This window comes from Aotus nancymaae, unplaced genomic scaffold, assembly GCF_030222135.1.
Source record: "Aotus nancymaae isolate 86718 unplaced genomic scaffold, 86718_ANA_hifiasm-v0.15.2.pri h1tg000033l, whole genome shotgun sequence".
Lineage (NCBI taxonomy): Eukaryota > Metazoa > Chordata > Mammalia > Primates > Aotidae > Aotus > Aotus nancymaae.
Genome location: NW_026988447.1, coordinates 64,540,810 through 64,566,315, shown reverse-complemented (window position 1 = coordinate 64,566,315; position 25,506 = coordinate 64,540,810). Strand labels below are relative to the sequence as shown.

At 36.7% G+C, this 25,506-nt stretch overlaps 1 protein-coding gene across 9 annotated transcripts in view; it reads right to left on the bottom strand.

Moving 5' to 3' along the window:
- The window catches only part of EMCN (endomucin), a 113,999-nt gene that overhangs the window by 34,685 nt on the left and 53,808 nt on the right, over positions 1 to 25,506 (bottom strand). For 8 of the 9 annotated variants that reach the window (XM_012436547.2, XM_012436546.2, XM_064384056.1 and 5 more), the window contains exon 5: positions 8,154 to 8,192. The exons of the other annotated variant lie outside the window; for it this stretch is intronic. In XM_012436547.2, the coding sequence (XP_012291970.1) occupies positions 8,154 to 8,192 (39 nt within the window). The remainder of the gene's footprint in view (positions 1 to 8,153; positions 8,193 to 25,506) is intronic. 9 annotated transcript variants of the gene reach the window in all.

Genomic DNA, 25,506 nt, shown 5'->3' with positions numbered 1-25,506 from the left:
TGTATACATTAAACTAGAATTGCATGTCAGAAATAAATCCCACTTGGTCACAATAAGTAATTCTTTTGGTATGCTGTTGGATTTAGTTTGTTATGTTGTTGGGATTAGTTTAATCCTCAATATTTTACTGAGGATTTTTGCATCTATGTTCATCAGAGAGATTGGTCTGCACTTTTCTTGTAATATCTTTATCTGGCTTAGGTATCAAGGTGATGCAGACCTTATAAAATGTGTTTGGAACTATTCATTCTACCTCTATTTTTAAAAAGAGTTTAAGAAGTTTTGGTATTAATTCTCTAATTGGTTTGGTAGAATTCAGCCATAAAACTATCTGTCTCTGGGCTTTTCTTTTTGGGAAATTTTTTTTATTACTTCTTCAATCTCTTTATTTGTTATTGGTCTGTTGTTCAGTCTTTCTATTTCTTCCTGAATCAATCCTGGTAGGCTGTTTGTTTTACTGTGTTTTTAAAGCAATTTATCTGGTTGCTCTAGATTATCCAATTGTTGGCATATATTTTTGCAGTACTCTTTTATGATCCTTTTAATTTCTGAGGTGTTTCATGTTTTTTTTCAATTTATATTTTATTTTATTTATTGGAGTCTTCCTTTTTTTTTCAGTTAGACTAGCTAAAGGTTTATCAATTTTGTTTATTTTTTCAAAGCACCAACTTTTAATTATATTGATTATTCCTATGATTTTTCTATTTTCTATTTGATTTATTTCTGTTTTGATTTTTATTTTCTTCTTTTTGCTAATTTGGGGTTTAATTTGTTCTTCTTTGACTAGTTCCTTAAAGTGTAATGTTAGACAACTTATTTGAGATCTTTTTGCTTTTTAATTTAGGCATGTATTGCTATAAGCTTTTCTCTTTGAGCTGCTTTTGCTACATTCCACAGGTTTTAGTACATTCTGCTTTGATTATTGTTTGTCTCAAGATAGTTTTCAATTTTCCTTTTTATTTCTTCTTTGACCCATTGGTTGTTCAGGAGCATGTTATTTAATTTCCACATACTTGTGGATTTTACAAGATTCCTCTTATTGCTTTTTAGTTTCATACCATTATGGTCTGAAATGATACTATTATTTCAATTTTAAATTTGTTAAGGCTTGTTTTGTTGTATATGGTCTATCCTAGGGAATGTTCCGTATGAACTAAAGAAAAAGGTGGCATATTCTGCTGCTGTTAAATTAAAGTTCTGTTTATGTCTGTTAGGTCTAATGCGTGAAAAGTGCAATTCAAGTCCAATATGTTTCTTTATTAATTTTCTATCTGGTCCATCTATCTACTGCTTTTTAAGTTTTAAATTAATTTTATGTTCCTTTTATTTTAATGGCTTTTGAAGTACAAGTGGTTTCTTGTTACATGGATGAATTATATAGCGGTGAATCCTGAGGTTTTAGTGTACCTGTCACCTGAGTAATGTTCATCTTACCTAATGTGTAGTTTTTTAATCCCTAGCTCCACTCCAACCTACCTCCTTCTGAGTCTCCAAAGTTTATTATATTACTCTGTATGCCTTTGCATACTCACAGCTTAGCTCCCACTTAAAAGTGAGACTATACAATGTTCGGTTTTCTATTCCTGAGTTACTTCACTTAAAATAATTGCCTCCAGTTCCATCCAAATAACTGCAAAAGACATTATTTTATTCCTTTTAATCACTGAGAAGTATTTCACAATGTGTGTATGTGTGTGTGTGTATACATATATGTGTGTGTGTGTGTCCCACATTTTATTTATACACTCATTAATCAATGGGCACTTAGGTTGCTTCCACATCTTTGCAATTGTAAATTGTGCTGCTATAAAAATACATATGCAAGTGTCTTTTTAATATAATGATTTCTTTTCCTTTGGGTAGACAACTAGTAGTGGGATTGCCGGATGATCTATCCATTGTTAAAAGTAGGGCATTAAAATCTCCCATTATTATAATATTTGCTTTATGTATTTAGGTGCCCCAATGTTGACTGCATATATATTTACAATTATACAATTGTAATGTCCTGTTGATGCATTGACATTTTTATCATTAAATAATGACATTCTTTGTCTCTTGTGACAATTTTTGACTTGAAGTATATTTCATCAGGTGTAAATATAGCTACTTCTGCTCTCTTTATTATTTGCATGGAATATCTTCTTCCATTTCTTTACTTTCAGCCTATGTGCCCTTAAAGCTTAACTGGGTGTCTTGTAGGCAGCAAACAGTTGGATCTTGTTTTTCATTTATTCAACCATTCTACATTTTTTAACTACAAAAATTAATCTGTTTGTATCTGAGGTCATTATTGATAGGTAAGGACTCATTGCTGTCATTTTGTTTGTTTTCTGATTGCTGGTAGTTTCGTTTCTTTCTCTCTTGTCTACCTTTGTAATTTGGTAATTTTCTGTAGTGTTAATCCTTGATTCTTTTCTCTTTATCATGTGTATACCTGCTGTAGCTTTTTATGTTGTGGTTACTATGAAGCTTCCATAAAACATCTTATAATTAACTATTTTACAACTTGTTGTAGCTTTAGTTATTTTTTAGCATTTTGACATTTAACCCTCATACTAGAGATACACACAATTTTTTCTGTGTATCTCCTGATTTTACTATGTATTTACCTCTATCAGTGAGTTTACACTTTATAGATATGTTATATGTATTTATAATAGCAATTGTCATTTATAATTCCTGTTTGAAGAACTTCTTTAAACGTTCCTTGTAAGGCAGATCTAGTGGTGATGAATTCCTTCAGCTTTTCTTGTCTGGGAACAAATTTATTTCTCCTTCAGTTTGAAGGATAGCTTTGTTGAATGTAGCATTCTAGCAGTGATTTGTTCCTTCAGGTCTTTAAAGATATCATTTAATCTCTCCTGGCTTGCAAGGTTTCTGTTGAGAAATCCACTGATAATCTAATGTTGATTCCCTTACATGTAATTTGATGCTTTTTTCTTGTTGTTTTTAAATTTCTTTGTCTTTGACTTTTAACACTTTGATTATAATGTGCCTTAGAGAGGATCTCTTTGGGTTGCATATTTTGGGGGCCTTTGTGCTTTACAAACCCAAATGTCTATATCTTTTTTAAGACTTGGGAAATTTTCAGCAATTATTTTATTAAATAAGCTTTTTGTCTCTTTCTTTGCCTCTTTTTCTTTTGTAGTATTTGCTTGCTTAATGGTGTTCCATAAATCTTATAGGCTGTCTTCACTATTTTTTATTATTTTTTATGTGATGGAGTAATTTCAGAAGACCTATCTTTAACTTCACAGATTTTTATCTTCTGCTTGATTTAGTCTGCTGTTGAAGTTCTCTAGTATATTTTTTATTTCCTTGATTGAATTCTTCAGCTTCAAGATTTGTTTGGTTCTTTTTTTCTGAGATCTATCTTTTCATTGAATTTCCTAATCATATAATGAATTGTTTTCCTGATTTTATCAAATCATTTATTTGTATTCTCTTGAATCTACAAGTGTTTTTCAGCTCATTATTTTATTTTATTATTTTCATTATTATTTTTTGAGACAAAGTCTCACTCTGTCTCCCAGGCTGGAGTGCAGTAGCGTGATCTCAGCTCACTGAAACCTCCACCTCCCAGATTCAAGTGATTCTCCTGCCTCAGCCTCTCAAGTAGCTGGGATTACAGGTGTGCACCATCGCACATGGCCAATTTTTGTATTTTTAGTAGAGACAGGGTTTTGCCATGTTGGCCAGGCTGGTTTTGAACTCCTGACTACAAGCGATCTGCCTGTCTTGGCCTTGCAAAGTGTTGGGATCACAGGCATGAGCCACCATACCCAGTTCAGCTCATTACTTTAAATCACTTTTCTGCTTCTTTGAGGCCAGTTACTGGAGAACTATGGTTACCTTGTGGTACCATGCTTCCTTGCTTTTTCATGTTTCTTGTTCTGTGCATTAATGTCAGGACATTTAGTGATGTAGTTACCTTTTTCAAACTCTAGTAGGGGAAGCCACCTCTAGTTGGGCAGGGTGGCTCTGATTACATGTAGGCACAGAGGGTTAATCTTTGTGCAGCTTTGGTAGTTGTGATCAATGTCAGCAATGAATGTAGGTGCCTCAGTGGTCTAGTTTTTTAGGAATTTGTGGAAGTGATGGTAGCTGCATAGGTTGCTAGGGCAAAGGCTTAAAAATTCTCCTGTTCTTGTCCTTCTCACAGTGAGGAGTCTTAGGTGAAAAGGTCTATTTTTGTGTTTGGTCTAATATGGCCCACAGGCAACTATAGAAGCACTGGGAGCCAGAGCATAGGTGATCAGAGGAGCTGTGGATAAAAGTCATAGGCTCAGTGTCTTGTGAGACTACTGTAGCACCTTGGACTTAAGGCACAGGTTCACTTTCTAAGGCACAAGTGAATGCAGTTTCCCCAGTAAGCCAGGGTCTGTTCCTCTGAGACATACGTCAGCAGCTTAGGCCCAGAGTGCTGAAATATAGCTGAGGTTGTGACCCTGGGGGACATGGTACACCACTGGCATAGCTTGTTAGAAAAAGGAGTTCCCTAGAAGCTTGGGTCCAGGGAGCAGAGAGCAGCTGTAATTTGGGACCAGGAGTCACCAAAGTCAGCAAAAGCGTAGACTCTTGATGATGAGGTACTATGTAGTGGCGACTATGGACCTTGGAATGGTGGGACATACCACTATCCCAGGCTCTGTAAGGCCAGGTACAGCAGCAGCAATGATGCAGAAATGGCAAGACAGTGCTGTAACTTGGACCTTGGTGGGATGTGTCCAGCACAACAATGACTCCAGTCTCCTAAGAGGTGATGTGTCTCAGCAGTTCAGACTGCAGGGATATAGTCCAATTTTGGGTAGGCAGGACATGTGGCTGTTCGGTCTGGAGGGATGGGTGGCACAGCTCAAGCCAGGCACTGATTCTTTGGGATATGAGGTGACATATCTGTTTGGCCCCAGAAATCATGGCTATATGGGTCAGTGGTGCCTCTGGATCCCTTTGGGGTAGGGTGCTGTTATCAACTATGGCACTGGGGTATGCAATTGTTCTTGTGCGCCAAAGGCTCTGAGCCCCTGTGGGTAGTGTGCTGTCTTATCTGTAGTGTCAGGGCTGGGGGTTGACTGCTCTAGTGTGCTGGAAGTTTGTGATACCCTGATGGTGGTGGTGGGGTATGCTGTCTTGTGTGGCATTGAGGGGCATGCCTGCTCTGGTGTGTGGAAGATCTGAGATCCCAGGTATTGAAGTGTCATTTCAGCTCAGCCCTGAGAAGAGGGTTCACAGTAACTGGAATGTGGGGAAGGGAGTAGTTCCATGGAACTTGCCCCTAGGGGTAGGATGTAGAAGCAGCTTGGCTGGAGGATGGTGTGCTATTGGGTGGGTTTGTTGCAGTGGTAACAAAACATCAGGGATGGGGGGTGTAATGCATACTCACCCTTGGAGCAGGACGCACTTGTTCCCAAGATTGTACAGGGCAGTAGCAGCATGAGCCGTGAGGCAAGGGGTAGGGGCTGAGAAGAGGAGGGAGGGGCACAGCATCAGCTCTTTCTCTAGGGAGAGCTCAGTATGTAGACTCTGGGGAGCTCCTTCAGCTGGCCTTAAACTCTATAAGGACTGCAGAATTCTCTAGTGTAAAGACTGTGTGTATCGTGGTACTGATGAAAGCTGTTGGGGTCTTCTGGCTTACCTTTTCCCTGCAGGAAGGGGTCTCTTCTGGTTTTGAGCTGATCCCAACTAGGGAAATGGGATGGCAGATGCAAGGTGTTTCCTCTCCTTTCCTATGTGGCCATCCTGTGTATCAGTAGTCTACAGGATTTCTGCTGCTGTTCTCCAGATTTCCTTTAGTTATTTTGATCAAAATGTAGTTGCTTATTTATTGTTTTCAGTTTTTTTGTGGGAAATGGGAAGAGCACTAGAAGCTGTTTAGTTGACCATCTTACTGATGTCACCAACATGGATCTATTTTTGTTTTATAATGTTAAAATATGATATCTATGTATAACTGGTCATAATTGACATTTCATATACAGTCCTTACTTGTTTTTTAATCTCTCCAAAAAGGTTCTATATAAATCATCATCAATTTCTAGACCCTTAGTAATAGTTTTTGAAGTAGTGTAAAAATGTAACTTTTCAAGGAAATTAAAACTATCTGCATAATGTTAAAGAAAATATCAAATGTGAGAACTGTATGTGATATATCCAAAGACTGGATACATATTTGCTTATATTTATAGAATGGAAAAAGAACTAGTAATTCTATGGGCTATAATTTTATACCAATTTCTACCTAAAACAGAAATATGAATTATTTTTAATAATATTCCTGTCCTTAATCCCTTGGATAAATATTTCACAAATTTGGCATTTTAATATCTTTGATGACAAATACATAAGACTAAAGAATTCTTTAATCTGAAAAAAAATAAATTATTAGAGTTGTCAACAGAAGTATAGAGATAGCCTGTTAATAAATTTGTTAATTTATCTTTTGAGGAATGGTGAATCTGGATTTAGTCTTTAACTGCAATACATATTTGAAGTTTGAATGTAAACAAATAAAACTCAATTTTCTAGTGGCTTATTGATCCAGTCTCATTTCTTTCTAATTCACTATTCAAATACATTGTTTGTCTATTATTTGGCTTAGGAAAATTAGCTTACCTAACTCAAAAAATTAAAATAGCGTAAATGAGCTTTTTATTCCACTAAAATCAATTAAATGTATAGCTGGCATTTTGTAAATAAAATTTCTTGAAACAAAATGAAGGAGGCTTCAGTCCCTCTTTTAAAAGAATGGACAATTTGGCAGCTTCCCAATTCATCATCTCTGACTTCTCCTTGATAGTCAATCTATGAAGCAGAGGGAAAAAAATCTCTTCGCAGAGCTGCGTCAGTGGCTGGTGCACTGTTTCTGTTTTGTTTTGCTGTTTTTCCTCTAGTGCATGCCAATTTTTAGTCTATGAAGATGGAAACAATAAAAAACTATGGTGATTAGTGAAGTAGGGAGAATTAATAATATAAAATGACTTCTTTAATAATGAGATGTATGATATAGAAGATAATTATTAAAAGTCAAAAGCATAATAATTTGCTTCAAATTCCTTGAAAACAAGAGGTAGTAGTTAGACTAAGATGATAATAGAATATCTGCTGTGAAAATAAAGCACTCATAATTTTTAGTGTCACTTTTTAAAATTTTTCTAATTTTTAAAAAGTTATATGAGCCTATAGGTTTATTTCACATTATTTATTTATTTATTTATATTTTTTTAAACTTTATTTTTAGTCTCAGGGATACATGTGCGTGTTTGCTATATAGGTAAACTCGTGTCATGGGGGTTTGTTGTGCCAATTATTTTATCACCCAGGTATTAAGCCTGGTACCCAATAGTTATTTTTAATGCTCCTCTCCCTTCTCCCACCCTCCACCCTCAGGTAGACACCAGTTTCTGTTGTTTCCTTCTTCATGTTCATGAATTCTCATCATTTCACTCCCACTTGTAAGTCAGAACATGCGGAATTTGTTTTTCTGTTTCTGTGTTAGTTTTTACTTAGTTTATATATATCAAAGATGACCAGCATTGAGAGCTTACAAGATTTGTCGTTTGTATAAGTACCAGGTAGAATGTGGAAAGATAAAAATCTTTCAAATAACTATGATTTCAAGACAGCAAGATTCAACATTGCCATCTTCCTTTGCCCAACGATCTTCAATTCCCGTTGCTCCATTATCCAAAACACATTCAGTCTAGAACTAAGGGTGGCAAATATGAGCACTTCTTGGAATGATAACATTTTAGATTGTTAATTGTGGTTTCTAACATCATCTTTTTGAATACTAGTGCCATATTTTGTTAGAAAGTAAGAGAAGACACTGTACTTCTGGGACTGGGCACACTGACAATAGAATCAGATCAGGAACAGTGGGTTCAGGGGCAGAGGACAGAGGGAAATCTCACGGGCTTCATACGTTCACTAGAGCTGGCTCCATTCACCTTAGTCACAGAGCATTCAGACATGTCTTTATATGTTCTCCTGGTCTGCATTTTTTGAAACTCAAGATTTTCTAAACATTTTATTTGTGATGTAATGTTTTCCCTTGTACTATTTCTCCCTGCCCCCAAACTCATTGGTCTAATTTGTTTTATTATTGAGATTTTATCCATGAAGATAGAGAGAGAGAGAAAAAAAGAACTTACCTGATAATTCCATTGTTTTAATTGTACTCTGAGTCTCAGCTTTAGAGGGAAAAAAAAGAAAAAAATCAATACAATTAAATGTTGATTATCAGATGTGTTCTCACAATTGTTTCAGGTGGTAAATGAGTATAAATTTTAGCTCATTTCTGATTCACTATTTTCAAATCATAAAATCATGATTCTTCCTGATTCCAAGGTTTTTTTTTTTGAGATGGTGTCTCGCTCTGTTGCCCAGGCTGGAGTGCAGTGGCGAGATCTCAGCTCACTGCAACTTCTGCCTCCTGGGTTCAAGCAATTCTCCTGCCTCAGCCTCCTGAGTAGCTGGTACTACAGGCATGTGCCACCACACCCAGCTAATTTTTGTATTTTTAGTAGAGATGGGATTTCACCATGTTGGCCAGGCTGGTCTTGATCTCTTGAGGTCGTGATCTGCCCACCTCGGCCTCCCAAAGTGCTGGGATAACAGGCATGAGCCACCGTGCTTGGCCCAGAGAAGGTTTTTAGGAAAAAGTGTTTCAACCAACTTTTTCTTAAAGGGCTAAGTATTTTAGGTTGTGGGCCATGAATCTCTATCGTAACTATCCAACTCTGCCTTTTGGTCTGAATGCAGCCATACACTATCTAAAGAATGGGAATAACTGTGTTCCAATAAAACTTTATTTTGAAAAAGTCAGAGTATTAGATTTTGCCTGTGGGCCATAGTTTGCTGAGTCTTGCTTTATAGCATCTGGTACAACCTCACACCTTGAATATCCTGAGATAACATAGAAAACAAAAATGCTTCAGTAAATGCTTAATGAATGGGCTGCCATGTGTTATAATCCTACTAAGACATGGTGCATCTCACGACCTGGGGAAGATGCAGCAAGGTTCAGACAGATACGTTTAAAACTTAAGGAATTATTTTATGATATAGTCCGGGAGAGTTTTCTATAAGGAAAGTAACTTGAGAGAATTATAATCAAAGATCACTTCAGCAGCTTAAAGTACAACAAGATTTGGCACATGAAAAATACAGAAAATAATTTTGAAACAAATAGAAACCCAATAACGACACTTTCAAAAGTCCACTTGCTTCCTTTGTATATTCACTTGACTCTCTATATCAGCATCTGAAATTTAACAAGCCCGAAACAGAACTCTTGACTGTTATCCTGAAATCTGTCTCCTCCTTGCTTTCTTGGATGAATACATGGTACCGTCTGTCTTCCAGTTGCACAAAACAAAACGTGAGTAGGCTTTCTTGAGTGTCCTGTTTCTCACCCTTATCAACTCTAGTTTCAAAATGTATTATGAATTTAAACATGTCTCACCAGTTTTCCTGCTACTGTCCATCCAGCACCCTTCTCTCTCCCCTGAGAACCTGCAGTAGCTGCTTAGGAAAATCTTTTTAAACTTAAACTTCACTGCTCCAATGGCTCCCTATTGCTCCTCGGTCCATCTCTAACCATTCAGGCCCTGGGTCGGTGTACTCCACCTTGTGGCTTTGCTGTGGCGGATTGAACGGACAAGGCCCTTTCTGCCTTGGGGTTCTCTTCTTTCTTTCTTGACAGTCATGACTCTGCTCAGAAGTCACTATTCAGAGAAGTCTCCCCTAACCACCTTCACTAAATTGTGTCCACAGACCTTTTCACATCATTCCATCTCATTGTTTCATTTGTTCGACAATACTCCTATTACTACCATGTATTTACTTTTGTCTTTAAAAAAATATTATTTCCTATCAGAAAGTAACTCCATGGGGGCAGACTTCTTGTCTTGTTCAGAGAAGTGATGCCAGTGCTTGCCAGTAGAAACATATGAATAGAATGGATGACAGTAGAAATTAATAATTTAAAAAAATCTAATTCTACCTACCTGAATTCAACTTTTAAAGAAGAATGAATACATTATGTACAATTTCCTAGTTGGACAATTACAGCTACGATTTGTAAGCAGCTTTTATGATCAGTTTCATGTATTATTGGCTGATGCCTGTAAGGGAGATAATTTCCATCTTTCAGATCTGTAAATATTAGCTGAGAGTAGTAGAATTACTTTCTTAAGGAGAGACCCAGGTTCATAGGCCAGGTCTGTTTGTTCTAGTTCCCATCTTCTTTCAGTGAAATGCACAGCTTTTCCTTCCACTAAACTGTTCCAAATAGCAAGCTATGTAATTAATTCCTACTTTTGATAACTAGTTAAAACACTTTTGAACATGGCATTATGCTGCATTTGGAAGATGCAATTAAAATATCTATTAGCTGCTAGAGGATTAGAATACAAGGGAAATCAAAATCCTTGTTCCTCTTATTATCAGGCCATAACCTTTCTTGATAGACTTCATTGAGAAGAAAAACATTTAAACTTGTATTAGACAAAACCTTCTGATTATCCTTTATTTGAATTTTTTTCAGCCTTCAAAAATGTGTCATAATTTAGAGGCACATAATAAAAGAAATATAACTATACATTAAGATATAGCTGAATCTTAATAAAATGCATCAATTCAAAATCCTATTGAGTACTGTAAGAAGTCTGGACATTTATATATATGAATAAATAAATTGATATTTTGAGGACAAAATTCTGTAAGTTTCAAATATTTAATCAAGCATAGAACATATTCCTTTTTTTTCCTGAAATCAAGAAGATATTTTGAAAATGATAAAGTGTTTTCATACAAATATAACTTTCAAATTTGGACTCAGTTCTATGGATACAAAAGCTTAATAAAGATGAGTGCTAAAGTCATATGAAGACAATTTCAATTATTCCTCTTTACTATTTATAACTTTCATGAAACACGTGTTTTGAGAAAAGGCCAAGCTTTAATTTATAAAGGTTCTCAGGAAAGTCAAATAGCAAATTTGCAGTGTAGTTTGTTAACCATTCTCAAACTTATATATTTAGTAAGGACCCAAAGTTTAGTCAAGGTGGTTGGCAACTTACAATCTGTTGAGTTTGATTTTCAAATATGAAATTGAAGTCTTATGAAATGCAAATGAATTTTAAAATGCTGATCACATTAATCAAAAGCTAAACTTTGCTCAAGCATTTATTTATTTATTTATTTATTTTTGAGATCGAGTCTTGCTCTGTCACCCAGGCTGGAGTAGTGCAGTGGCACAATCTTGGCTCACTGCAACCTCCTCTTCCTGGTTTCAAGCAATTCTCCTGCCTCAGCCTCCCGAACAGCTGGAATTACAGGAGCCTGCCACCATGCCCAACTAATTCTTGTATTTTTAGTAGAAATGGGGTACCATGTTGGTCAGGCTGGTCTTGAACTCCCAACCTCATGATCCGCCTGCCTCAGCCTCCCAAAGGCATTTAGTTTTTAGAACAGTATACTTATAACCTTTCTCTCATTTTGGCATTTGTGCCATTGTTGTTATATATTTTGCTTCTATGTATGTCTTAAACCTTCAATACATTTTACTTATTTTTTTTTAAACAATAAATTGTCTTTTGAAGAGACTAAAATGAGATAAAAGTCTTTTATAGTTGCTCACATATTTACCATTTCTAATGCTCTTCATGCCTTTATTTAGATTCAGATTTCCATCTGGTACCATATATTTCTCTTCCTGAATGTCCTTACTGATATGCATTTTCTCAGCTTTTATATATCTGAAAAAATATTTACAGAATTCTAGGGTGAATTTTTTTTTTTTTTTTTTGCTTCCAGTACTAAAAATGTTGCTTTATTGTTTTCTGGCACGCGTTGTTCCCGATGAGACGCTGGAAGGAAGGTCGTGCCATGACCTGCTCATCTAGCGCAGAAAGGAAGAGCTCATGGAACACCATGCTCTGTGCTCGAGGGAGGAATGCCTCTTGGAAGCACAAGAATGTGACCAGACTTGCTGGTTCCTATCTACGACCCCTCTAGCTTAGTTAATGATTAAATCTAGAATAGAATTTGTTCTATATGCCTCAAAGGAAATGCCAAACCGCCCTAGCTATGTCCCCCACACCCCTACCAGGTTCTTGCTTTGTGTTGTACACCAATAAATGGTGTGGGCCTCCAAGCTCGGGGCCTTCATTGGGTCCCCTGGTCCCCACTTTTCTTAACTTGTATTTTTTCATTTCTTTGTCTCCACTGTCCCTTGCAACCCTCACGGTCCACGTCAGGGCTGGTCCTCGACAGAGACTCTGCTGTCAATTTTATCGTTGTTCCTCTCTATTTATTGTTTCATTTTTTTCGACAGCTTTTTTCAAGATTTTCTCTTTATCTCTGGTTTTTCATGATTTGATTATGATATGCTTTGGTGTGGTTTTCTTCCTGTTTCTTCAACTTGGGGCTCATAAAGTTCCCTGAATCTATGGGTTTATAATTTTATACACTTGGCATATTTTCCCTTTTGTTCTTTTTTTTTTCCTCCTCTTTAGACAGGGTCTCACGCTGCCACCTAGGCTGGACTGCAGTGGCATGATCATGGCTCACTGCATGCACCATCTCCCTGGCTCAATCAATCTTCCTGCCTCAGCCTCCTAAGTAGCTGGGGATACAGGTGCCTGGCACTATGCCTGACTAATTTTTGTATCTTTTGTAGAGGTGAGGTTTCACCATATTGCCCAGGCTGGTCTCAAACTCCTGGAGTCAAGCGATTTGCCCACTTTGGACTCTCAAGTGTTGGAACTACTTTGGGGTGGGTGAGCCACCACACCTGGCCCTTCTTCAACTTTTCTGTCCATCCTTCTCATATCTTCTTCTGGAATTATATGTATGTGAGGCCCTTGAGTTGTTTCACAGCTCACTGACGTTTTATTCTTATTTTTCTGGTCTTTCTTCTCTCCAATTTTTCTAGTTTCTATTGTTATGCAGTCATGTTGAAAAATGCAAAATATTAGTTTTTGTTGATCCACTTTATGGTACGTTTGCTTTCCAATTCATTAATTCCTACTCATATTTTTTACTGTTTTCTTCCTTCAATATTTTTGGGGTTTATTATTTCTTTTTTTCTGCCTTATTGAGATGGCTGTTCCAAGAATTAAGTTTGAACCGTTCTTTATCCTGCCTAACATATGCATTTTAGGGCTACACATCTTACTGTAAGACTGGCTTTAATTATACTGCACAAGTTTTGGTACTCCATATTTTTACTGTCATTCTATTCAAACTATTGACTGGTTGTCATTACGATTACTTCTTTGACACATAAGTTACTGTAGTTTAAAATTTATGAGTATACAGTTATCTTTCAGTTTTTGATGTTTAGATTAATTCCTTTTTGATCAAGAGATACACTCTATATCATGTAAATCGTTCAAAACTTGTTGAGACTTGCTTTATGATACAGTCTATGGTTTATGACAGTAATGAATTCTGATCTACGTGAAAATCATTCACTTTCTGTGGTTTAGGTGCGGTGTTCCACATATGCCCATTAAATTAAGTTTGTTAGTCACACTGATTTATGCTACACCAATACTGAGATATTTGTCAACTATTGAGAAAGGTGTATTAAAATTTTCACTAGAATTGTGGATTTGTCTTTTTCACTTAATTTTTGCTTTATACATTTTCATGCTATATGATAACGTGAAAACTTCAACTTGTTTTATTTTCCTGGAAAATTAAGTATTTTAGTATTATGAAATGTTTCTATTTACTTTGCTTTAGTTTTTTTTGCCTTAAATTCTACCTTTTCTCATATAGATGTATTTTATTCAGGGTATATCCTTTTTCACTCTTTTAAATTTAACTGTTGTGTGTCTTTCGTAAGCAGCATCTTTTGTGTGTGTGTGTGTGTGTGTGTGTGTGTGTGTGATTGTTAAGGTTTTTCTATAAATAAGATCATGTTACCTGAGAACAGAGATCATTTTACTACTTCCTTCTCTGTATGGCTACTTTTAATTTCTCTTTCTTGCCTGATTGCTCTGAATAGAACTTTCAGTACTTATTCAACAGAAGTGATGAGAGTGGCCATCACTGCTTTGTCACCAATCTTAGCAGAAAAGCTTCCAATTTTGTACCGTGGAGTAGAAAGTTGTGGGATTTTCATATATGAACTTTATTATTCAGTGGCAATTTTTTAAAATTTATAGTTTATTGTGCATTTTTATCATGAAAGGGTGCTGAATTTTGTCAAATGATTTTCTGCACCAATTGAGATAATCATGTGGCTATTGACCTTCATTCTGTTAATGTGGTATATTATATTGATTGATTTTCATATGTTGAACCATCCTGGCATTCCACAAATAAATGCCACTTGAAACACGATGTCTAATCCTCTTAATGTGTTACTGAATTTGGTTTGCTAATATTTTGTTGAGGGTTTTTGTATCAATATAAGAATATTGGTCTGCAGTATTCTTTTCTTGTAGTCTTTGTGTATGATTTTGGTATCTGCATAATTTTAGCCTCATAGAATGTATTTGAAAGTGCTCCCTTCTCTTTTATAAAAGTTTGAGAAGTACTGGTGTTAATTCTTTTTTAATTTTTTTATGGAATTCTTTAGTGAGGCTATCTGGACCTGAGCTTTTCTTTGTTGGGAGGTTTATTGTATGTCATTATTTTATTTTATTTTTAGGACTGTTTTATCTGTTAGGCTCTTTGATAACAGTTATCTTGGACCTAAAATATTTCCAAGGGCTTAATGAAATCTTTGAGATCTCAAACACAAAATTATTGCCTCCAATATACAAAAGAAAGCAACAATATCTAAATTAATAAATGATTTCCCTAATGTGTCTACAAAATACATACAACCTTAAAATCCATTAAGGTCTGAAACACTTCTGATCCCAATCACTTTGAATAAGGGATATTCAACTTATATCATTTTTATAACTTTTGATAAATTTGTATAAGATTTTACAACTTTTGTAATTTTATAAATTATCATCTACAAATTCAGTTAACACAGGATGTGGGGGCAATTCAATGTTTGAGAAAAGGGACCAAAAGTCAGAAGTCCTAAAGCTAACAAAGGTCTTAAAACAGCCTGCACTCCAACAACAAACATACTCTATCTTCCTTTCAATGTACCTTCACTCATGGTTTTTCTTTTCCCAAAATGACTCCTTTCTTCTTTGCAGCTGGTGCTACCTCCTCAAAACTTATTCAATTCTAGACAAGAAACTATCTCTTCAGAAGGCTCCACCTTTTGTGGTTTGAACTTTCCTCCATCATTTTCTGTCATTATGGTACAACCTCATAAATATTTAGCCTTCTCCCGGTGCTAGGGGCTCTGTTCAGCATGGAGAGAGGTTCTTTGCTCTGAAAGATTCCACTGTTGAGCTAGAGAAGCAGGCAAATCCACATAAAAAACACAGTATTAAACTGACCTTCCAATGGATGGCAAGTCCTCTCTGGCTTTCCCTCCTTTGAGAGAGATGTGTGTGTGTGTGTACAGCATATATATATATATGGTGTACAATGTGATGTTTTGAGATGTGTGTGTGTGTGTGTGTGTGTGTTGTGGAATGATTAAATCAAGCTGATTAACATATCATCTTACAATACTTATTAGTTTTTTTGTGATCAGAACATTTAAAATCTACTCTCTTAGTAATTTCCAAGTACAAAATATGTTATTATTAATTATAGACACTAGATTGTAAAATAGGTCTCCAGAAGGTATTCCTCCTGCCTAACTGAAACTTCGTATCATTTGACCAACCTCTTCTCAGTCCCACGCTACCCAGCCCCTGACATCCAGCCTTTGGTAACTACCATTCTACTCTCTATTTCTGTGAGTTCAACATGTTTAGATTCCACATGTAAGGGAAATCATGCAATATTTGTCTTTCTGTGCCAGACTTATTTCAGTTAGCATAATGACCTCTAAGTTTCTCCATGATGTTGCAAATGGCAGGTTTTCCTTTTTTGTTCCAGGCAAAATGATATCCCAGTATGTATATGTATATTCCACATTTTCTTTATCTGTTCATCTGTTAATGAACACTTAGGTTAATTCCATTATTTTGCCTATTGTGAATATTGCTGTGATGAACGTGAGAATTAAATATCCCTTTGACCTACTAATTTTATTTCCTTGGATTTATACCCAGAAGTGGAATTGCTGGATCATATGATAGTTATATTTTTAATTTTGGGAGAATCTCCATACAATTTTTCCACTATGACTATACGGTTTTACATTTCCACCAACAATGTACAAGAGTTCCCTTTTCTCCACATCTTTGCCAGCACTTTTAATCTCTTGTCGTTTGGATAACGGCCTTTCTGACAAGTATGAGGTGATACCTCATTGTGGTTTTAATTTGCATTTACCTGATGATTATTAATGTTGGGCATTTTTTCATAAGTCTGTCGATCATTTCTATGTCTTTTTCTGAGAAATAGCCATTCAGGTCCTTGGCCCATTTTAAAATTGGATTATTTGTTTTCTTGATGTGAAGTTGTTTGAGTTTCTTATATATTTCGTTTGTTAACCTCTTAACAGATGTATGGTTTGCAAATATTTACTTTCCTTCTATAGGTGTATTAGTCTGTTCTCACACTGGTAATAAAGACATACCTGTGACTGGATAATTTATAAAAGAAATAGGTTTAATTGAATCACAGTTCCTCATGGCTGAGGAGGCCTCAAAATCATGGCTGAAGGGTAATGAGGAGCAAAGTCATGTCTGACATGATGGCAGGCAAGAGAGCTTGTGCAGGGAAACTGCCTTTTATAAAACCATCAGAATAAGTGAAACTTAGTCACTGCCACAAGAACAGCATGGGAGAGACCTGCCCTCATGACTCAGTAACCTCCCACCAGGTCACTCCCATGACACATGGAAATTATGGGAGCTACAATTCGAGGTGAGATTTGAGTAGGGACACAGCCAAACCATATCCATAGGTTGTCTCTTTACCCTCTTGATTGTTTCCTTTTCTGCACTGAAGGCTTTTCATTTGATACAATCTCATTTGTCTATTTATGCTTTTGTTGCCTTTGCTTTTGAGGTCATATCTGAAAAATGACTGTACAGACTAATGTCAAAAAGATTTCCTCCTAGGTTTTCTTCTAGTCGTTTTACAATTCAGGTCTTTTGAAAATGTAAATAATATTGTTGCCCTGCTCTCAACTCTCCATCACGTTGTGTATCCAATTAGAATAAAATCCGCTGTCCTCACCATGGCTTACGTGGTCCTGTCTGGACTCACTCCTGCTTCCTTCTCTGATGCCATCCACTGCCTTTTCTTCCCTTCATTCCTTTCATGCCAACCACAGATGACTCTGCTTTATTCAAACAACTTAAATCCACCCACATATCAGCACCTGTGCACTTTGATTTCCTCTTTGAATTCTCTTTCCCAGATATCCATATGTTCACTTCCTCGCTTTATTTAGTTCTCTTTCCAAATGGCACGTGTCCAGAGAGGAATTCTTTGAGCACCTTATGAAAATTGGCGCTACGGTCATCACTTGCTTTTTCTTTACTGTTTTATTATTATTTAGCGTATCTCTGATACTTAATTATTCATATTTAACTTTTATTTATCTTTTTTATCTGCTAGAAGGTAAATTTCATGATAACATGGTCTGTCTAATATACAACTATTTATGACAATACAGAATAATGCCAGGTACACAGATAATCCTCTGAAAGATTTTTAGTATATAAGATAATTTTTCATTCAAAAACCCATATTTTTAAAATAATAAAGTCAGAGCACTAGACTAATGAGAAGTTCCATCTTAAAAATTCTAGGATTCTAGGAATTTGTTTCATTTTAAATAGGAAAAATACACATCACTCTAAGAGAATGGGAAAATATTAGAGAGAAATACTTTTAGTATCATCTTCTTTTTGGATCTGAATTCCAACTTTCTAGGGAATAAAGCAACAAATCTTACTAACTCTTCTACTCTAAATAAAACCTGTATTTTTTTCATCCTGAGATAAAATACCCACAGTGCCCTTGTCTGATATTTCCTATCAAAGGAACCATTGCCCAGATGTTTAAGAGGGAGATGAATCTTCAGCTGATTAACACTTAACCAAGAATAGATTGTTTTGTTTTCTGTCTGTCTCTCTGTCTTGTCTCCATTGATCCTGAATGTGTTTATGTGTGATGGGTGGAAAGGGAGTGGTGCGCTCTGCTAACCAGGAATCTAGGAGAGGTCCCAGTTTTATCACTTGGCAAATGGAAATGTGTACAAACTCATTATATCAAGTGGGGTTCATGCTGGGCAGTAAGCACCCCGAGGAAAGAGAGGGATGTAGGGAATCATGGCTGACCCAAAAATAAGTGTTATAATAAATTCTAAAAATTTTTGTATAAAACTTGTTTATCAAATAACAAAAGCAAAGGACAATAGTAAATACGCTTATTTCATTACCTTGCTTTCCAGAGTGCTTCATTTCTTAAGGAAATGACTTTGATGTATTTTTTTAACTACTTGGAAGAAAGCCATTTTAAACTGAGTTTAGAAGTTAAATCAATACAACAATCCCCAGAACGGAGATGAAGAGAGTATTCTACTTCATGAATTAAAGTGGAATTAAAAGTCTTAACTGACTCATGGGGCTGACCACATACTTCTGATATGTCCTAGGTTTAATAAGTCACCGTCCCTGAATGACATTTTCTTCCTCATACATCGTTGAATGGGTAAGTATTTAGTGAAAGATAAAAATTATTTGAGTTTAGTTTTTCAGAAGCCGCTATACATTTTGTAGATGTATATATAGTAGTTTTATTCTTATTTTATAGGGGCCATCATATGATAGGTGAATGAATTTTGGTTTTCTAAAGATGCCTTTTAGACATATATAACCTACAAAATAGGTTCTACTTGTCAGAAACCAAACCACTACTACAAGAAAATGTTATTAATAGGAAGAAGATATGATTCTTCTCTTCAAATTCCTCTATGGGTGACAGTCCCATTAAAATGAAGTATTAGTTTTCAGTTATGGTGTGAAATTAGACTCCTTCTAGGCAAACTTCTGTATGTCGTGCTTGAGATGATTACAATAAAAAAGAGGAAAATTATGTTTCTGACGTTTCTAGACAAGAGTAGGTCTGGACAGCCAGAATTTCTACTTACCACCTCTTTCTACCTTAGAGATTTCCCAAGAAAAGACTCAGACACTGAATCATCTGTAGCTGTTTCTAATTAAGGACTATGGATACACCAAAAATGCATCAATTACTTATAATTAGTGGTATCTGATAAAGCTATTACGGCAGATATCTAACTTTTACAGTCAAGTGTTTTTGCTATATATATAAATTACTTATACAATGGAGTCCAGAATGTGAGATGTGCCTGCTGTGAGGAAACTGGAACTGGAAAGCTGTCAGAAATTATGGGAGTTCCAGCTTCTACTTCCCTCTCTGCCTCACATGAACAATTTAGTTTTGCTCACAGGGTATTTCCATCTCCCAGCATACTTTCCATTCTTTTCTATAAATCCTGTTTACTCTTAATAACTGCTTCTGGACGCCATAGGTATGCACATGAATCACCATGACTACCTCAGACTCCCTCTACTGAAATTTTCAGCTTCAATTCTCATAGGTAACGCCTTCTATTTGTTGGGCTTTCTAGTTCAGATTACTCAGAAAGAAAATTTGATTGGCTAAGCTCATCATTTTCTTTCCTTTTGTTTTTTCAATAAAGCTTTATAAGGATAAGATTTACACACCATTAAAAGCACTCATTTAAAGTATACAGGTAATAATTTTTAGTAAATTTGTAGAGTTGTGCAATCATTGCCATAATCCAGTTTTAGAACAGCTCCATCAACATGAAAAACTCCTTTTATGTAGAGTCAGTCCCTACTCCCATCTCCAGCTGCAGGCAACCACTTACCTACCTTCTGTCTCTATAAAATGTGTTTTCTGCATATTTTGTATAAATAGGATCATATCACATGTCATGTTTTGTGTCTGACTTCTTTCATTGAGTATAATGTTTGTGAGGTTCATACTTGATTACTATAGCTTTAGAATAAGTTTTGAAATTGGGTTGTGTTCTCCAACTTTGTTCTTTTTCAGAAGTGTTTTGACTATTCCAGGTCCTTTTTATTTCTGTACATATCTAGGGCCATCTTATCAATTTCTTTAAAAAAAAAACTGGGATTCTGATAGTGATTGCATTAAATATATTGATCAACTTGGAGAGAATTATCACTTAAAATATTGAAATATTTTAAATAGATATTATAAATATCTGTAAATATAGATATTAAAACATCTATAAACATGTAATGTCTCTTTAGATATTTAATTTCTCACCAAAATATTTTGTAGTTTGGTGTGTAAATCTTGTACTTCTATTGTTAAATATATTTCTACATATTTTATATTTTTTGATGCTATTAAAAATGGTATTTTTGTTTTGGACTGCCACTGTTAACATACAAAAATATAATTTATTTTTATGTATTTTATCTCCTGTACTACAAACTGCTCTGTAGGTTTTAGTAGTTTTATTGTGAATTCTCTGAATTTTCTACATAGAAGATTATGTAGTATGCTAATAAAAATGCCTTATTTCTTCCTTTTCAATCTAAATGGATCTATGTATTATCCATTGTTGAACTGTACCATCTAGAACTTCTGGCTGTAATGCTGAATAAAAGTGATGAGAACAGACATCATCTTTACTATGTTCCAGATCTAAAGGGGAAAACATTAAGTCTTTATTAGGTATGATGTTAGCTGTAGGCTTTTTGTCGATGCCCTTCATCAAGTTGAGGAAATACAATTAAATTTCTAGTTAGTTGAGAGTTTTTAATATAAGTGTTAGGTTTTGTCGAATGCTCTTTCTGCATATACTGATTTTACTAATATGTTGTATTACTGTCTTTAGTTTTCATATGTTAAACTAATCTTGCATTTCTTGGATAAATCTGACTCGTTCATATTTTACATTCCTTTTTACTTGTTACTGATTTTTTTGCAATATTTTACCAAGGATATTTGCACATATGTCTAAGAGCCATACTGGTCTGTAGTTTTCTTTACTTGCTTTTTCTTTTCATTCTTTTCTTGCTTTGATATCAGGGTAACATTAGTTTCAGATAATTATTTGTGCAGTCTTTTCCTCACCTCTACTTTCTAAAAGAGTTTGGAGGAGGATCCAAGATGGCCATTTAGGAGCAGCTTAGGCTTGCAGCTCCCAGTGAAAGCGCAGAGGGTGAGTGGATGCCGCATTTTATTGCCCACAGACCAGGAGAATCCCAGGCGGAGGAGCCCCACAGGTTGCCAGCGCGGCTGTTTTGCCGGTGCCCCTGCGCGGTGGTTCTCTGTAAAAAACACACTGGTCTGGGTCGGGCGAGTGGAAGTCCGGGAAGCCACAGTTGCCCATTCATCTGATTAAAAAAGGGGACTGAAACAGGGAGCCAGGCCAGGAGATTCCTGGGCAAAAAAAAAAAAAAAAAAAAAAAAGTGCCACGAATCTCAGCGCTGCTGTTTCAGCCAGCTCAGTGGGTCGCCGCACGGGAAAACACACAGATCCAGGCACCTTTTCAGCAGGCGAGACAGTCAACCGTTCAACTAAAGGAAAAAAAAGGCTCTGAGGCAGGGAGCCAGGTGATCAGGCTTGGCTGGTCCCACCCCACCCCACACACACACAGAAACAGCAATTTGAAATGCTCTGGGTTGAGAGCTTCACAGCAAGCACAGCTGAACCTGGGATGGTCCAGCCCTGTAGGGGCGGGGCGTCCGCCACTACCGAGGCACTCCACCACTACGGAGGTAGTCCGCCTTTGCTGAGGCGACCCGCCATTACAGAGAGAGTGAGTCCATCATTACAGAGGTGGGCCACCATTGCTGAGGCAGTTCTAACTACACCCATATAAACAAGACTGCAGAGAAGTTCACATGGCAGCTGGGCGGAGCACACAGCAGCTCAGCAAAGCCTCTGCAGGCAGACAGTGACTAGCCTGCCTCCTTGCTGGGCAGAGCAGCCCTGAAAAAAAGGCAGCAGCATAACAGAAATTCCTAAATAAAGCCCTAACACCCCGGGACAGAACACCTAGGGAAAAAAAGGGGTTTATGAGTTCTGCTGCTGCAGACTTAAACGTACCTGCCCAGCAGCTCTGAATGAACAACAGAGCTCACAGCTCAGCACTTGAGCTACTATAAAGGACAGACTGTTTCCTCAAGCAGCTCCCTGACCCCCATATATCCAAAGAGTCACCACATAAAGGAGAGCTCACACTGACATTTGGCAGGTATCCTTCTGTGACAAAGCAGAAGAAACTGGTAGCAACCGTTACTGTTCTGCAGCTGCTGCAGGTGATCCCCAGGCAAGCAGGGCCTGGAGTGGGCCTCAGTAGTCCTACCGAAGAGGGGCCGGACTGTTAGAAGGAAAACTAAGAAACAGAAATAACTTCATCATCAACAAACAGGACCTCCACTCAGAGACCCAATCAGAAAGTCAACAACTACAAAGACGACAGGTGGATAAATCCACAAAGATGAGAAGAAACCAGTGCAAAAAGGATGAAAACACCTGAAACCAGAACACCTCTCCTCCTACAAGGGATCACAACTCTTCACCAGCAAGGGAACAAGGCTAGATGGAGAATGACTGTGATGAAATGACAGAATCAGCCTTCAGAAAGTGGGTAATAAGAAACTTCCATGAGCGAAAAGAACATGTTCTAACTCAATGCAAAGAAACTAAGAACCTTGAAAAAAGATTTGATGAAATGCTAACGAGAATGGACAACTTAGAGAGGAATATAAGTGAATTGATGGAGCTGAAAAACACGAGAACTTCACAAAGCATGCACAAGTTTCAACAGCAGAATTGACCAAGCAGAAGAAAGGATATCAGAGGTCAAAGATCAACTCAATGAAATAAAATGAGAAGGCAAGTTTAGAGAAAACAGGGTAAAAAGGAATGAACAAAGTCAACAAGAACTATGGGACTATGTGAAAAGACCTAATTTACATTTGATAGGTGTACCTGAATGTGGCGAAGAGAATGAATCCAAGCTGGAAAATACTCTTCAGGATATTATCCAGGAAAACTTCCCCAACCTAGCAAGGGAGGCCAATATTCAAGTCCAGGAAATACAAAGAACACCACAAAGATATTCCTCCAGAAGAGAAACCCCAAGGCACATAATCATCAGATTCACCAGGGTTGAAATGAAGGAGAAAATGCTAAGGGCAGCCAGAGAGAAAGGTCGGGTTACCCACAAAGGGAAGCCCATCAGACTCACAGCAGATCTCTCAGCAGAAACCCTACAAGCCAGAAGAGAGTGGGGGCCAAGATTCAACATCCTTAAAGAAAAGAACTTTCAACCCAGAATTTCATATCCAGCCAAACTAAGCTTCATAAGTGAAGGAAAAGTAAAATACTTTCGAACAAGCAAGTACTCAGAGATTTCATCACCACCAGGCCTGCTTTACAAGAGCTCCTGAAAGAGGCACTACACATAGAAAAGAACAACCAGTACCAGCCACTCCAAAAACACACCAAATGGTAAAGAGCATCGACCCAATGAAGAATCTGCATCAACTAATGGGCAAAATAGCCAGCTAGCATCAAAATGGCAGTATAAAATTCACACATAACAATATTAACCCTAAATATAAATGGACTAAATGCCGCAATCAAAAGACACAGACTGGTAAATTGGATAAAAAGCCAAAACCCATCAGTGTGCAGTATCCAGGAAACCCATCTCACATGCAAGGATACACAAAGGCTCAAAATAAAGGGATGGAGGAAGATTTACCTAGCAAATGGAGAGCAAAAAAAAGCAGGAGTTGCAATTCTCATCTCTGATAAAATAGACTTTAAAGCAACAAAGATCAAAAGAGACAAAGAAAGACATTACATAATGGTAAAAAGATCAATGCCACAAGAATAGCTAACGATCCTAAATATATATGCACCTAATACAGGAGCACCCAGATACATAAGGCAAGTTCTTAATGACTTACAAAGAGACTTAGATTCACACACAATAATAGTGGGAGACTTTAACACACCATTGTCAATATTAGACAGATCAACGAGACAGAAAATTAACAAGGATATCCAGGACTTGAACTCAGACCTGGACCAAGCAAACCTAATAGACATTTACAGAACTCTCCACCCCAAATCCACAGAATATACATTCTCAGCACCATATCACACCTCTAAAATAACCACATAACTGGAAGTAAATCACTCCTCAGCAAATGCAAAAGAATGGAAACCATAACAAACAGTCTCTCAGACCACAGTGCAATCAAGTTAGAACTCAGAATTCAGAAACCAACCCAGAACCACACAGCTTCATGGAAACTGAACAATTTTCTCTTGAATGTTGACTGGATAAACAATGAAATGAAGGCAGAAGTAAAGATGTTCTTCGAAACCAACGAGAACGAAGACACCACATACCAGAATCTCTGGGACACATTTAAAGCAGTCTCTAGAGGAAAATATATAGCAATAAGTGCCCACATCAGAAGCAAGGAGAGATCTAAAATTGACACCCTATCATCAAAATTGAAAGAGCTAGAGGAGCAAGATAAAAAAAAACTCAAAACCCAGCAGAAGACAAGAAATAACTAAGATCAGAGCAGAACTGAAGGAGATAGAGACACAAAAAACCCTTCAAAAAAATCAATAAACCCAGGAGCTGGTTTTTTGAAAAGGTCAACAAAATAGACCACTAGCCAGATTAATAAAAAAGAAAGAGAATAACCAAATAGATGCAATAAAAAACAATAAAGGGTATATCACCACAGATTCCACAGAAATTCAAACCATCATCAGATATTATTACAAACAACTCTATGCAAATAAACTAGAAAACCTGGAAGAAATGGATAAATTCCTGGACAGTTGCCTCCTCCCAAGCCTAAACCAGGAAGAAGTCAAAACTCTGAATAGACCAATAACAAGGTCTGAAGGCAAGGCAGCAATTAAGAGCCTACCACCCAAAAAAAGCCCAGGTCCAGATGGGTTCACAGCCAAATTCTACCAGACATACAAAGAGGAGCTGGTACCATTTCTTCTGAAACTATTCCAAATAATCCAAAAAGAGGGAATCCTTCCCAAATTATTTTATGAGACCAACGTCATCCTGATACCAAAACCCGGCAGAGACTCAACAAGAAAACTACAAGCCAACATCCATGATGAACATAGATGCAAAAATCATCAATAAAATACTGGCAAGCTGATTGCAACAGCACATCAAAAAGCTTATCCACCAGGATCAAGTAGGATTCATCCCGGGGATGCAAGGCTGGTTCAACATACACAAGTCTATAAACGTAATTCACCACATAAACAGAACCAAAGACAAAAACCACATGATTATCTCAATTGACGCAGAGAAGGCCTTTGACAAAATTCAACAGCCCTTTATGCTAAAAGCCCTCAATAAACTAGGTATTGATGGAACGTATCTCAAAATAATAAAAGCTATTTATGACAAACCA